This window comes from Mandrillus leucophaeus, unplaced genomic scaffold (assembly GCF_000951045.1).
Source record: "Mandrillus leucophaeus isolate KB7577 unplaced genomic scaffold, Mleu.le_1.0 Scaffold291, whole genome shotgun sequence".
NCBI classification, from domain to species: Eukaryota; Metazoa; Chordata; class Mammalia; order Primates; family Cercopithecidae; genus Mandrillus; species Mandrillus leucophaeus.
In genome coordinates, this window is record NW_012103043.1 from 1,496,624 (window position 1) to 1,509,995 (window position 13,372).

The following is a 13,372-nucleotide window of genomic DNA, read 5'->3' on the forward strand; positions in this document are numbered from 1 at the left end:
GGTCTCACCAGGAGGCGGGGGGAGGGGGGGAGGCCGGAGTCGGTGGGAGATGAGAAGCACCGAGCCATACTTGAGCTTAGGTGAGGCCTCGGCGGGTGCGAGGTGAGGGCAGAGGTCCACGAAATCAGTGTCAGATGCTGTTGGCCCAAATCTCATGGGGAGCGCCATGGTCAGCCTAGGACGAGTGGTGGCAGGGGTGCGGAGGATGGTGGAGGAAGAAGGAGCTGAAATGGACAGACAGTGGCCTCTGAGAAGCCGTTGCTGTGCTTGTGTGCATAAGGATGCCATAAGGTCGAGCCGTGGCCGTGGAGAGCCCAGGCCAAGGGGACAGGAAGGTGAGAAGGGACATCCCAGGTAGAGGAACTGGCAGGGGGAGGGACGGGATGTGGAGGCCTTGGGGGGTGCCTACATCTAAGGGGCATCCAGAAAGAGCAGCCAGTGCTGGTGGTGCTGCAGTAGGAGGAGGAGGCAGCAGGGCAGGAATGCCAGGGGAGGCAGTGGCCAGCCATGGGCAAGGATGGGCATCCTAGGTGGCAGCCGAGTGGGACAGGGGCTAGCCATGCAGAAGCCACGCCCACCTTGTGGCTGGGATGGAGAGGGGACTAGGAAGGCACCAGGTCAGGTTTCTTTTTTCTGTTTCCTTTCTTTCTTTTTTTTTTTTTTTTGAGATGGAATCTCATTCTGTCACCAGGCTGGAGTGCAGTGCTTTGATCTCTGCTCACTGTGACCTCCACCTCTCTGGTTCAAGCGATTCTCCTGCCTCAGCCTCCCGAGTAGCTGGAATTACAGGCATGTACCACCACACCCAGCTAATTTTTGTATTTTTAGTAGAGACGCAGTTTCATCATGTTAGCCAGTATCGTCTCAATCTCCTGACCTTGTGATCTGCCTACCTTGGCCTCCCAAAGTGCTGGGATTACAGATGTGAGCCACTGTGCCCAGGGAACTGGTGCCGCATCTTCTGCCTGGGAATCCCTCCCTGACACAGCCTCTGGGGGCCAGAGATGGGGGAAGCAGGGCTCGAGGGCTAGAGAAGCCAGAGGTCACCAAAGCCCAGTGTCATTCAGTGTTAGAAACACCTGACCCTGCACAGCCCCATGCTGGCCCCAGCAGCCCTCCGTCAGGGGCAGCAGGTCCCAGGCCTGTTTATGTTTTTGTTTGTTTGTTTGTTTCAAATGAGACTGGGTCTTTCTCTGTTGCCCACGCTAGAGTGCAGTGGTGTGATCATAGCTCACTGCAGCCTAGAACTCCTGAGCGCAAGCCATCCTCCCACCTCAGCCTCTTGAGTAACTGGGTCTACAGGTGCACACCACCACACCGGGCCAAGTTTTTTTGTTTTGTTTTGTTTTGTTAATTTTTGTAAAGGGGAGGTCTCACGGTTGGGCATGATGGCTCATGCCTGTAATTCCAGCACACTGGGAGGCTGAGGCTGGTGGATTGTCTGAGCTCAGGAGTTCGAGACCAGCTCGGGCAACATGGTGAAACCCTGTCTCTACTAAAATACCAAACATTAGCCAGCCATGGCAGCAGGTGCCTTTAATCCCAGCTATTTGGGAGGCTGAGACAGGACAATTGCTTGAACTTGGGAGGTGGAGGTTGCAGTGAGCCAGGATCATGCCACTGCACTCCAGCCTGGGTGACAGAGCGAGACTCCATCTCAAAAAAAAAGAAAGAAAAAGAAAAAGAAAAAGAAAAAAGATGAGGTCTCACTATGTTGCCCTGGTTGGCCTGGAACTCCTGGGCTCAAGTGATCCCCCCATCTTGGCCTCCCAAAGTGCTGGGATTATAGGCGCACACTACCACACCCAGCTAATTTTCATATTTTTTCATATTTTGAGACCAGCCATGTTGCCCAGGCTAGTCTCAAACTCCTGGGCTCAAGTGAACCTTCTACTTGGGTGTCCCAAAGTGCTGGGATTACAGGTGCATACCACTGCACCTGGCCCTTCCGAGCAGTGCTTGGAAGCCGCCTCCCGACTGGGGCTGGGGGTCAGAGTGGCCAGCTGAATGCTGGGCCATCAGGGTGAGGGGCGTCTTCTCACCCATTGCCTGTTCTCCCGGGGCAGATGGAAGGGGAAGGCCCTGCATTGGGGTGACATTAAACAAGATTCTGGTAAGATCTGCTTTCACTTTAAAGGAACATTTCTGGTTGCTGCTTGGAAATAAGTGTCAGGGGGAAGAATGCTGCAGGAGGGTCGGCCTGGAGGACCGGGTGGGACTGCGGGCTGGCTGTGTGGGGGCAGGAACATCAGAGGTGCCTGAGAGACCCTGGCTCTGGGGCAGAGGCCTGAGCAAGGGGGCCTTGCTGGGGTGTCTCTGCCTAAGCCATGCTTGGTGTTTCTGGGTCCTGTGACCCACGGGTGAGCAGCCTATGGTGCTGGTGGCACAGGGGAGGAAACCGAGGCAGGGAGCCTGTGGGGGCTGCTCGGCAGGGGACAGGCAGCCCCTGTGCCCACTGCCGTCCAGCACCTGCATGGCAAACACAAACCCCGCCACGGAGCCCCCTTCCATCTCTACAGGACCTCCAGAGCGCCATGTGCGGGGACTTCATGGGTGGGGTGGGGTGGGGTCAGCAGCCTGCTGTGGGCTGGCCAGGCGTGGACACCAGGCTGGAGGTGGCGGCGCTGCAGGTGGGGCAGCCCTCCCCTTTCCCACTCCCGGGACTTGTGAGGGGGTGGGCACTGTGGGGGCGCACAGAGGGCATGGTGGGCAGTGGTCTGAGGTGGTTTGGGGAACTCATCCAGGGCATGTGGCTCACTCTGCAGCTGCTGGGGTTGGCCTTGTGGGGAGGAGGAGGTCAGAGGAATGCTGAACAGAGTGGGGAGATGCTGGTGGGAGGGCTGGGGACCAGCCCTGCAGGGCATGGGCGAGCATCAGCAGCAGGGTGGGAATAGACCTGTCTATGCAGTAGAAACAAACCAGAAATGGATCTCATTCTCGCTAATGATGTAATAAAGCCAGAAACAGCACCAGAGGCCAATGGGTGGGGGAAGGATAAAATGTGAATGAATGGGGCTGATCCAGGCCTTCTCACTTCTCAAGGAAAGTGTTGCAAAGATGGGCATCACATCCAAGGCAGAGATTGAGGACTGGTTCACGGCGGAGACCCTGGGAGTGTCTGGGTGAGAACAGCCCCCAGGCTGAGAGGACACAAGCATCAGCTATGGTTCCAGCCAAGCCCCAGCGGCGTCTCCCAGTCCTGGCTGCCCTGCCTGAGAGGGTGGGCCTTGGGATGACAGTGCTGAAGGACCTGCTTTTCACACAGCAGGACTTGATGGCCTCAGGTCCCTGAGGCCCCCATAGAGGGCTCTTTATAGAATTATCTGGGTCCAGAGCAAAGGTGGCACTCTCAGCCCCCCTGGAGCCCACGCTGGCAGGTGAAGGATCAGAGCCCCACGCCCCATCCTTGGGGTCAGGGGCTGGGACCGAGGTCACCAGGAGCCCCCAGTTGAAGTGGGGAGGTGACTGGGGTGGTGCAGTAGTCAGCCGTCCCCTCACAGCCTTGCCCACTGTGTCCTCACTGGCCCCCGGAGCTGTGTCCACCTCCTGCCTGGCTGCATATGCTTGGCCCCTCCACAAGCCCAAAACAGCCCTAGGGTACTCAGTGTTTTCAGAGCCGCCTAGATACAGGACTGTTTGTGTTTTGGTTTTAAATTATTTTAATTAATTTATGTTTATAGAGACCAGGTCTCACCATGTTGCCCAGGCTGGTTTCAAACTCCTGGGCTCAAGTGACCTGCCCACCGTAGCCTCCCAAAGTGCTGGGATTACAAGTTTGAGCCACTGCACGCCACTGGTTTTAAATTTTAAACAGAGAACAGTATTTACATTTTCTCTGTCTTTTTTTTTTCCCGAGACGGAGTCTCGCTCTGTCGCCCAGGCTGGAGTGCAGTGGCGCGATCTCTGCTCACTGCAAGCTCTGCCTCCTGGGTTCATGCCATTCTCCTGCCTCAGCCTTCTCTGTCTTTTAAAACTGCACACCGAGGTGGGTTTTGTGGTGGTTGGTGGACGGACAGGTTTGGGCCTGGATCCCCCACCCGACCCCAGCACCCACAGGTGGGGTCGCCCCCTCTGCTGATGCGCCTCCTCCCTCAGCACCGTGGACCTGCTGGACTGGGGCAGCCTCATCGACAGCAGGACCAAGCTCTCCAAGCACCTGGTGCTCCCCAACGCTCAGGTAACACCTCCGCTCCTCGGTGAGGCCCTGCTCAGCAGGGCGCTGGGCTGAGAAGGGAGTTCAGCCTGCCACGCGTGTCTCTGGTTGCCCACCCTGGGAACTTAACATGACCAAGATCACTGCACACTATGGCCCCACAGACCCCCTATGGTCCAGGGGGAAGGAGACAAACCCACTAGTGCCCACAGAGTGCTTGGTGGGACAGAGACCCACGCAGAGCCTTAAGACACCACAAGGAGAGGGGGTCTGGGCCTTCCCCAAATCATCTGTCTTGTGCATCAAGTCACCCCAAACTTCAGAGGCCTGAAACGCAGCAGTCACTCTGCTTCTCCCTCGTGGTTCTGGGGTTGACAGGGCTCAGCCGGGCAGTCCTCCCTTGGGGTCTCCTGGGTAGCTGTACTCACAGAGCGGTGGGCTGGGACCTGGTGGAGGCGCCCACTCCCATGTCTGGAAGTTGGTGCTGGCTGTGGCTTGGGCTTTTTCCCAACACGGCAGCTGGGCTCTAAGGGCCAGTGTCCCCTGAGACGTGAGAGCCAGGCAGAAGCTGGGTGACCTTTTCCTGCCTCACCTCAAATGTCACACGGTGTCTTTTCTGCCGAGTTCTCTTTGTTAGAAGCATGTCACCAGGCCAGCCTGTACACAGCGGGGAGAGGAATGAGAGTCATCTGCCCGCTGACTCTCAGATGGGAGGGGGGCCCAGGACCTGGCAGAATGCTTGAAACCACAGCCTAAGCTGGGATTCGAAGAAAGAACAGAAGCACCTTCAGAAAACATCCTGCAGAGGCAGCTTTCCGTGACACATCCAGCCCCAGTCCACTAAGGGCCCAGCCTCAAACTTAGAGAGCTCGACCCAGAGCCTCGGGGCGCCGTGTGTGCAGAGCGGCTCTGCACCAAGGCCACCAGCTGCTGGAGACTTTAGCATGGTGTAGCAAGGGCTAGAGCGGTACTGTGTGTGCTCAGTGAGGCGAGGCTGCTGGGGCAGCAAAGGGGTGAGTGGGAGGCCCTGCAGGATGGGTCCCCATGGCCTCTGAGCACCAGCTCCTTGAAGGCCTCATCCTGGAGGTTGCCCTGGTCCCCAACCATGTGTCAACATGTGCTGCATGACCGCCCTGTCAGCCTGTAGCCAGGGGTTCCTCCTCCTGGGTCCTCTCCCTGCTCCGGGCGGAGCCCTTCTGTTTGACGATTGGGTGGTCAGTGTTCACTTCCTCAGTGTCACATGGGAGCTGCAGGGGGCCCTCCCACAACAGTGAGGCCTCTGTGGGAACTGGGGAGGCTGCTAGAGTACACACTTTGGGGTGCAGGCCTAGACTGAGCCTGGGGCCCACGGACATGGCCAATGAGCTCCCTCATGGTGCCACCAGGCCCACGTAGGGCAGTGCACTGGCTGCGTTGGAGGTTCCCGGGCGCTGTGTTGCTGTGTCCAGGTGGCCCTCCCGGCCCTGCATGGGCAGATCAGAGGGTTCCCGTGGGCTGGGAACACTGAGAAAGGTTTAGCCTGGGCCTCAGGGTGGCACTTTCCAGCCCTCGCTTGTGGCCTGACCATGTGCTGCACCCCCAGACAGGACAGCTGGAGCCTCTGCTGTCCCGGTTCACTGAGGAGGAGGAGCTACAGATGACGAGGATGCTACAGCAGATGGATGTCCTGGCCAAGGTGAGCTGCCCTGCTGGGACAGAGGACCTGGGACCTGGGGCCTTGGGGACCTGGGACTTGTGCAGAAGAGGGCACCTGCCTCACCTGAGCAACAGTTGCTCCCACTGCCCCACCCTCTGCACCTCTCAGAAAGCCGCAGAGGTGGGCGTGCGGCTGATGGTGGACGCCAAGCAGACCTACTTCCAGCCGGCCATCAGCCGCCTGACGCTGGAGATGCAGCGCAAGTTCAATGTGGAGAAGCCGCTCATCTTCAACACGTACCAGTGCTACCTCAAGGCAAGCTCCCCGCTCAGCCCCTCCCTGCCTGCCTTGGGGCTTGGAGACCTCACAGGAGGGGCTCCTCTCTTCTGAGCTCCCTGGCATTTGCCTGGCTCTACACTCAGCACCCGCCAGAGAGCTCACGGGATGGAGGAGGGAGTGGGCCATGCCCCCAAGGGATTGCTGGGGTCTTCTGCAGCACAGCTCACCCAGGGCGGGCCCCGGGGTACAGAAAAGAGCCCCTTAGGTGGTGGCCACAGCCAGGCCTGCAGAGGAGGCCGAGGCCGGGGTGACTGGCTCAGAGTAGGAAGAAGAGCCCGCTGCCCGCAGCCTCTCCTGTGGTTCTCGGAACCCGCCGAGTGTCTAAGGAGCAGGAGGAAGACAGCGATCTCTATGAGGGTCCACTAGATGTGCCCGACGCCCCAAACGTGGAAGGCGCCACATGACCATTTCCTCCAGCGTGTTTTCAGTTCAACGCCCCTAAGAACCGGATGAAAGCTTTGGGCCCTCCCCGGAAAGACTCACCCAGGATGTCACATGTATTCAGGGAGCCCACCCTAGCCTGTGGGCCCCAAACTGCTCAGGGATGTTAACAGGTTCAGAGCTCTCAGGGGTGAGCCGGGTGCCCGGAGGACACAGGGTGGCATGCGGAGGGGTCCAGGCAGGAGCCTGCAGTACGTATCCTGTCCCCCAGTCAGCCTGGGAGTCTAGGGCACATGATGGCTGCTGGTGCCTGGGCTGCTCCCACAGGGCTGTCCACGGGCCACACAGGAAGCTGCAGACATCCCCATTGCCATTGCTCCTTGGGGACAGATCCTCACCCACACCTGCTCCAGGTGCCCTGAGCTGTACCTCCCCAGGCAGCTGCTGCCCAGCCCTGGTGACTGCACCTGGGCCCAGGAAGGCCCCATCCTGCTGTCACTTGGGCTTGCCCAGGCTCCCTGCAACTTTTGGCCCTGGCCCCACAGGATGCCTATGACAATGTGACCCTGGGCGTGGAGCTGGCTCGCCGTGAGTGCTGGTGTTTTGGGGCCAAGCTGGTGCGGGGCGCATACCTGGCCCAGGAGCGAGCCCCTGCAGCAGAGATCGGCTATGAGGACCCCATCAACCCCACGTAAGAGGCCACCAACGCCATGTACCACAGGTGCGCAGCTCTCCCGCGCCTCCATCTTCCCAGGGCAGGGCGCCAAGAAACCGGGCCTGAGGGAGAGGCTTGGAGACTGACCCTGTCCCACCCTGCTGGGGCCAGAAGACCCCAGCAGGAGTGGCAGCCTTGTGTGTCCCCAGGTCAGAACTGGTATTTCCTCTGCTTTTGTGTCATGTGTTGCTTTTTCAAAAACATTAAGGTTATTCTTTTACAAATATAGAAAAGCCCATTGAACAAAGCAAAATAGGCCACAGTTCCCTGAGCCGGCTCCTGTAGACACTTAGATCCAGAGATGTGCACGAGCACCCGGCCCTCCCCGCCCCGCAGGCTCAGCCTGTTTGCTTTTCAGTTCACACAGTGGGATCGCCCATCAGCTGTTCTGCACCTGCTTTTACTGCTCTAGTTTCCTGGTGATCTTTTCACATAGCACAGGCTGGCCAACCATGAGCTTTTCCTCTTAGAGGCGTGTGTGCTGCAAATTCAGAGACCCCAGGTGTCTCCTGGTTGCCTGCAGCTCCCCTCCTGCAGCCGCCGTGCCCATCGTGCCGCAGCGCACATATCTCCGCCATTGTTGTTTGCGTTGTAGTGTGTTCTCTGCCCAATGTGCTTTTCATTTTGCGTTCCATCTGGGTCCCCTTGTGTGGGCTTGCAGAGTGGCGCTGTTACCAGCCGGCATGGGGTGCCCGGGACTGTGTGTCCAGCATCTTTGATCTTACTGGTTTCAGTCTGGTTATTGTAACAGGGACTTGCTGGACACACCGTCACCCTCTATGGTACACACGGGCCATCAGGGGTTTTGTGTCTGAGGACGCAGCTGTCCTAGGTTCCTGGAAATGGAATTGCTGGTCAGAGAGAATGTGTGCGTGGTCAAGCCTGCTGTGTCCTCGCTGCAGGAGGGTGGTACTGCTCGGGCTTCCTGGTGCACTGGGATGCCCACCCCCACTGTGCCCTACAGGGACCTGCTTCCCTTTTATTTCCTTGCAGGGCGAGGGGGGCACTGTAGGATCCCTCCCCAGAAGCAAAGCTGTGTCTGTCATGAGGCTCATGGCCATGTTTGGGCTGGTCCCCAGCGTCACGGCACGTTCGATGCAGGGACGCTGCACCCCAGCTGGTTCTGCGTGAATTGTCTGGTCCCAGACATCGCTCACTTCTTCTTGGTTGCTGGTCTTTCTCTTTCATGAGGTGCTGGGAGGGGCAGATGCTGCTCCTGTTCCTCCTGATCCTGTGGGATCCTGTGGACACCCTTGGAAAGAGCCAGCTCACTGGATGACCCTGGGCCTGCCCTCGGCCTCCTCTCTGTGCAGCTGGTAATGAGAGGCGCAGGCGACCACAGGCTGGAACTGGGCTCACGTGGCACTCTCCACAGGTGCCTGGACTACGTGCTGGAGGAGCTGAAGCACAACGCCAAGGCCAAGGTGATGGTGGCCTCCCACAATGAGGACAGAGTGCGCTTCACGCTGCGCAGGTAGGTGCGCCCCACCCTGCACCGACACCCCACCCGAGCCGTTGGCTCCTCTGGTTGGGGAGAGGTGGCAGCAGCGCAGAGCTCAGGGTGGGCAGAGCAACCTGCTGGGTGCAGGCGGGCGGTTGTGGGGAAAGGTTGGTGAAATGAGCTGGAGGGCAGCTTCAGTGCCCTGCAGGCCCAGGCCTGCCGGCATTCTGGACATCAGACTGTAAGCACAAAGGCTCTTTGCAGTTACGTTGGTTTTTAAAATTAACTTTTTTTTTTTTTTTTTTTTTTAAAGATAGAATCTCTCTCTGTCACCTCGGCTGGAGTGCAGTGGCATGGTCTCGGCTCACTGCAACCTCTACCTCCCAAGTTCAAGCAATTCCTCATGCCTCAGCCTCCCAAGTGGCTGGGATTACAGGTGTGCACCACCATGCCTGGCTAATTTTTTGTATTTTTAGCAGAGACAGGGTTTCACCATGTTGACCAGACTTGTCTCAAACTCTTGGCCTCAAGTGATTCTCCCTTCTTGGCCTCTCAAAGTGCTGCAATTACAGGCATGAGCCACTATAACCAGCCTTTTAAAAATTAACATCTGACTTATTAAACTTCACAATTAAAAACCTAAGTTTCATTAGGGGATTCGGAAGGCTCCTGAAAGCTACAAATGCAGTGCTGGAGCCCAGTCCCTCAGGAGGCCTCCACAGCGCCGCCTCATTTATAAGCAGTTCCCTTAACATTTTAACTACATCTGGAATGTAACGGTCTGTTTTCCCTTTAAACATGTGTCCCATGGAGCACAACTTTGGTAGAATTCTAACAAGTCAAATGCAGCAGTTAGGTGAAGTCAGTTCTTGGATATTCCAGTACTGTCACCCCGGTTTTATCTCATGCCTTAGCCCAAGCTATGCACACAATGGGGTCCTAGGTCCCCCTCCCCTCCCAGATTCCGCCTTCCCAGGGATGGGACCCCTAGAACCCTCGGGGGCCTGGGCAGTGGCCTCGCTGGCTCTCACCTTCCTAGGAGCTGAGCAGAGGTTCCACTCCACAGCAGGGCAGGGTGTTCCAGATCCAGGGCTTGTGGCATAAGGGGGCTCCCCAAGGAGCTGTGAAGCCACAGGGCCAGGCTTGGGGCCAGGGCTGCAGCCAACAGGACACATCCTGGTGCTGCTCGGGGAGCTGACTCACGGCTCTGAAATCATTCAGTTATGTCCACATTCGGCCTTTGTTCACGATGCTGCTGCTTTTTCATGGCCTGAAATCGCAGCACACCCGCTTTTGTGTCCTGACCCTCTGCTAATTGTCATAGATGGGACAGACTCACTGTCTCCACACGCACAGGCCTGGCGGCCAGCAGGAGCCAGCACTCGGGAGCTGGTGGGTCCTCTCAGCTTGTAATCAGGACTCCCGGCCTCTGGGTGGACTCTCAATGCTGGTGGGCTCACAGCCTGACTAGACACATCACCATCCAACTCCAAAAGGACAGCCTGCCCTCAGCAGGGCTTCCTCTCTCCAGCTTCCCGCCGGCACCTGTCTGTCCCCACTGTCTTACTGTGGCAGTGGCTTCCCCACTGGACACAGCTTCCCCCTCCCCTGAGTGGCAGCTGGGCTCTCTCCTCATGGCCCCAAGGGCCGTGTGCCAGGTTCCCCCAATACCATGCTCACAACCCTGCCTGAGGCTGGACCCCTGCAGGCTTCAGCTCTGTGCCCCTGCAGTGGGTGGCTGGGGAGCTCTGGGGAGCTGGGGTCCCCTCCCCTGAGTAAGTGCTTCTAGACTATGGCAGCTGCTCTGTCCTATGCCGGGCCGAGACTGCCACACCACCCACCCTCAAACAACCCGCATTGGCTTTGGCCGAGGAGCCAACCAGCCCCAAACTTAGAGGCTGAAACAGTGGCATGTTCTGCAGGCCTGGGCGGGCTGGCTCAGCTGATGCTTCTGCCGCTGGCCGTGCCTGTGTCCCTCCTGCATCTATGATCTGGGGCTGGTGGGGCCTAATGAGTTCATTCATGGCTGGGGCAGTAAAGGAGGCTGTACCCAGGTCCAGTGTCTCACAGGCCAGCCCAGGCTTGGGCATGTGGTGGGCTCGGGCTTCCAGAAGGCCTGGAGAGGGCAAGCCTCTGCTTGTGTCACCTTTGGTACCTCCCTGTTGGCCAAAATGCCTCATGAGGCCAAGCCCAGATGCCAGGCAGAGTGAGCTGCTGCCCGGCGCTGGGGGGAGCTGCAGTCACATGGCAGAGGCCGTGCACACCACAGGGGAGGGGGCAGCCAGCAGTGGCAGCCCGGCTCTTGGGTTCTTGTCCTGGGGTTGAGGGAGACACACGATGGAGACCAGGGCGATGTGGCAGAGACGGGTGCCTGCTTTAGACTGGGTGGTCCCGACACTGGAGCCCAGCCCAGGGATGGAGGGAAAGGGCCTCTGGCTGATGGGTACTCTGGGAGCCAGGGCTGGGGCGGGGAGAGAACAGGGGAGGTGAGGCCCTTGGGGAGGGAGTGGGAAGCACAGCACAGGCCCCGCCAGTCACCCAGGTGATGTGTGAGGAGTGGGCGAAACTCAGCCCAGGGTGGGGTCCCCAGTGCTGTGCAGACCGGCTAAGTCAGGATACCTGGATATAGGAAGCTGGAGATGAAACGTGAGAACTGTCACTGCATGGATATTTCAAACCCTGAGAATCTTTGTAAGACCCTGTCAGGGGTGGTGTGAAGACAGGACAGAGTTGAGGGCCCCACCCCAATATCTGAGCAGTGCTAACAGATATATAATGCAAGCCACATCTGTAAAATTTTTTAGTAGCTACATTAAAAAAGATAAAATGAATTTCAAGAATACATTTTAATTAACCCAAAATATACAAAATATTACTTCAAATCGTATTCCAGCTGCTTTTAGAAAAGCAATGCGGCATTGAGTGTTATGTTTCTACAAAGTCTCCTAAATCCCGTGTGTATGTGACATGTGCAGCACATCTCGGTTCAGGGCAGCCGCCTTCCGAAGACTCGGGGGCTGGTGGCAGCTGTGTGGGACAGAGCAGCTGTGGGGATGGGGCAGAGGAGCAGCCCACAGAGGGCCAGGGCAAGGCCAGAGACCAGTCATACCGCAGAACCCTGGAGGGGCTTGAGGAAGGGATGGCAGGAGAGCTGAGGAGCTTCCCTGCCCTGTGGGGCAGGATGCTGGGTGGGTCAGGGCCCCAGGAAGGGCTGCACCTCCAGGAAGGGAGGTAGAGGAGAGGTGGCAGAGGGGAGTGTGGGGAAAGCAGGAGGAGGATCTTGTTGGCTAAGGGCTGAGGCCTCCCCAGGGAGAAGAGTAGGGCAGCCCAGCAGAGTCCTGCTGAGAAGAGACCTCACTGGGGCAGGGCCGGGCAGAGCCCATACCCCAGCCCCACCTTGCAGGGGATGAAGTCTGGAGAGTGTAGATGGGGAACCTGGGGTAGTAGGACGGGCTCAGAGCTGGGACAGGAGCCCTGTACCCCTGCACCGGGGACAGCGTCCTGGAGCTGGCCCTCAGCTCCTGGCTCCACTTGCATAGGATGGAGGAGCTGTGCCTGCATCCCGCTGACCACCAGGTGTACTTTGGACAGCTGCTAGGCATGTGTGACCAGATCAGCTTCCCGCTGGGTGAGTGGGGCCCTCCCTGGTGTGATGGGGTACGGTTCTGGGCCTGTACCTCATGGCGTATCTGCCCCCATGCAGGCCAGGCCGGCTACAAGTACGTGTCCTATAGCCCCGTGATGGAGGTGCTGCCCTACTTGTCCCGCCGCGCCCTGGAGAACAGCAGCCTCATGAAGGGCGCTCGGCAGCTGCTGTGGCTGAAGCTTTTGTGGTGGCTCTGAACTGGCAGCCTCTTCCATTGCCGCACCTAGCACCCACCAGCCCACCCTCGGCCTCCAGGCCCCACCCTGGGCCATCACCACAGCTGCAGCCAACCCCATCCTCACACAGAGTCACCTTTTTTTCTCAGCATTTGCAGAGCTGCTGGAGGTGGGGTCAAGTGCTTCCCAGTCCTGCCCAGGGTCTGGGCACTCATGTGTAGGCCGAACCTGCTACCTGCCTGGGATAGCTGCAGGGAACAGTTGGGAACTCTCCCCGGATGTGTGGGCCCAAGGCCCCCACCTCTGTGACCCCCATGTCCTTGGGCCTAGAGGATTGTCCGCCTTCTGCCAGGGCCAGCCCACACAGCCCGAGCCCCTCGGGGAGCAGAGGCCGGGCTGGGGAGGCCCTGCCTGGTCAATAAACCACTGTTCTGCAGCTGACAGCCCTTGCCCTCACACAGGGTCAGCTCTGGACAGCAAAGAGGGAGTGGCTCAGACAGGGTCAGAGAAGTCTCACCCCAGACTCTGGCTTCCAGCATCATCTGTTCCTGGAGGCCAGGCCCTGCGCAGACCTGGACACCCCCAACCCTGACTCCACAAGGACCCAGCAGGGCCCATGGGCCCAGGCCAGCATGGAGGGGACTCATGCAGATGCAGAGGCCAAGTTCTCTACGTGGGCCTGGCATGCCTTCCCCTGGGGCTCCTGCCACCCAGAGTCCTCTACCCCAGTGACCTGCATCAGGTGCCTCCTAGTGGTTCCCACAGGACACTGACCAGGCTGCGGCAGGCGCACACCTGCACCCCGGGCCTTCTCCCATGCTCTCTAGCCCCAGCCCCACAAAGCAGGCTGGATGTGGTCCTCATGCCCTGGGGCTTGGATGGGGG

At 58.7% G+C, this 13,372-nt stretch overlaps 1 protein-coding gene and 1 pseudogene across 1 annotated transcript in view; one reads left to right on the plus strand and one right to left on the minus strand.

Moving 5' to 3' along the window:
* Positions 1–168, minus strand: part of RTN4R (reticulon 4 receptor) — a 68,875-nt gene extending 68,707 nt beyond the window's left edge. Inside the window, exon 1 of the mRNA XM_011986072.1 lies at positions 61–168. Coding sequence (XP_011841462.1) covers positions 61–168 — 108 coding nt within the window. The remainder of the gene's footprint in view (positions 1–60) is intronic.
* Positions 169–2,534: 2,366 nt separating this feature from the next.
* On the plus strand, positions 2,535–12,538 carry LOC105543888 (annotated as a pseudogene).
* The last annotated feature ends 834 nt before the right edge of the window (positions 12,539–13,372 follow it).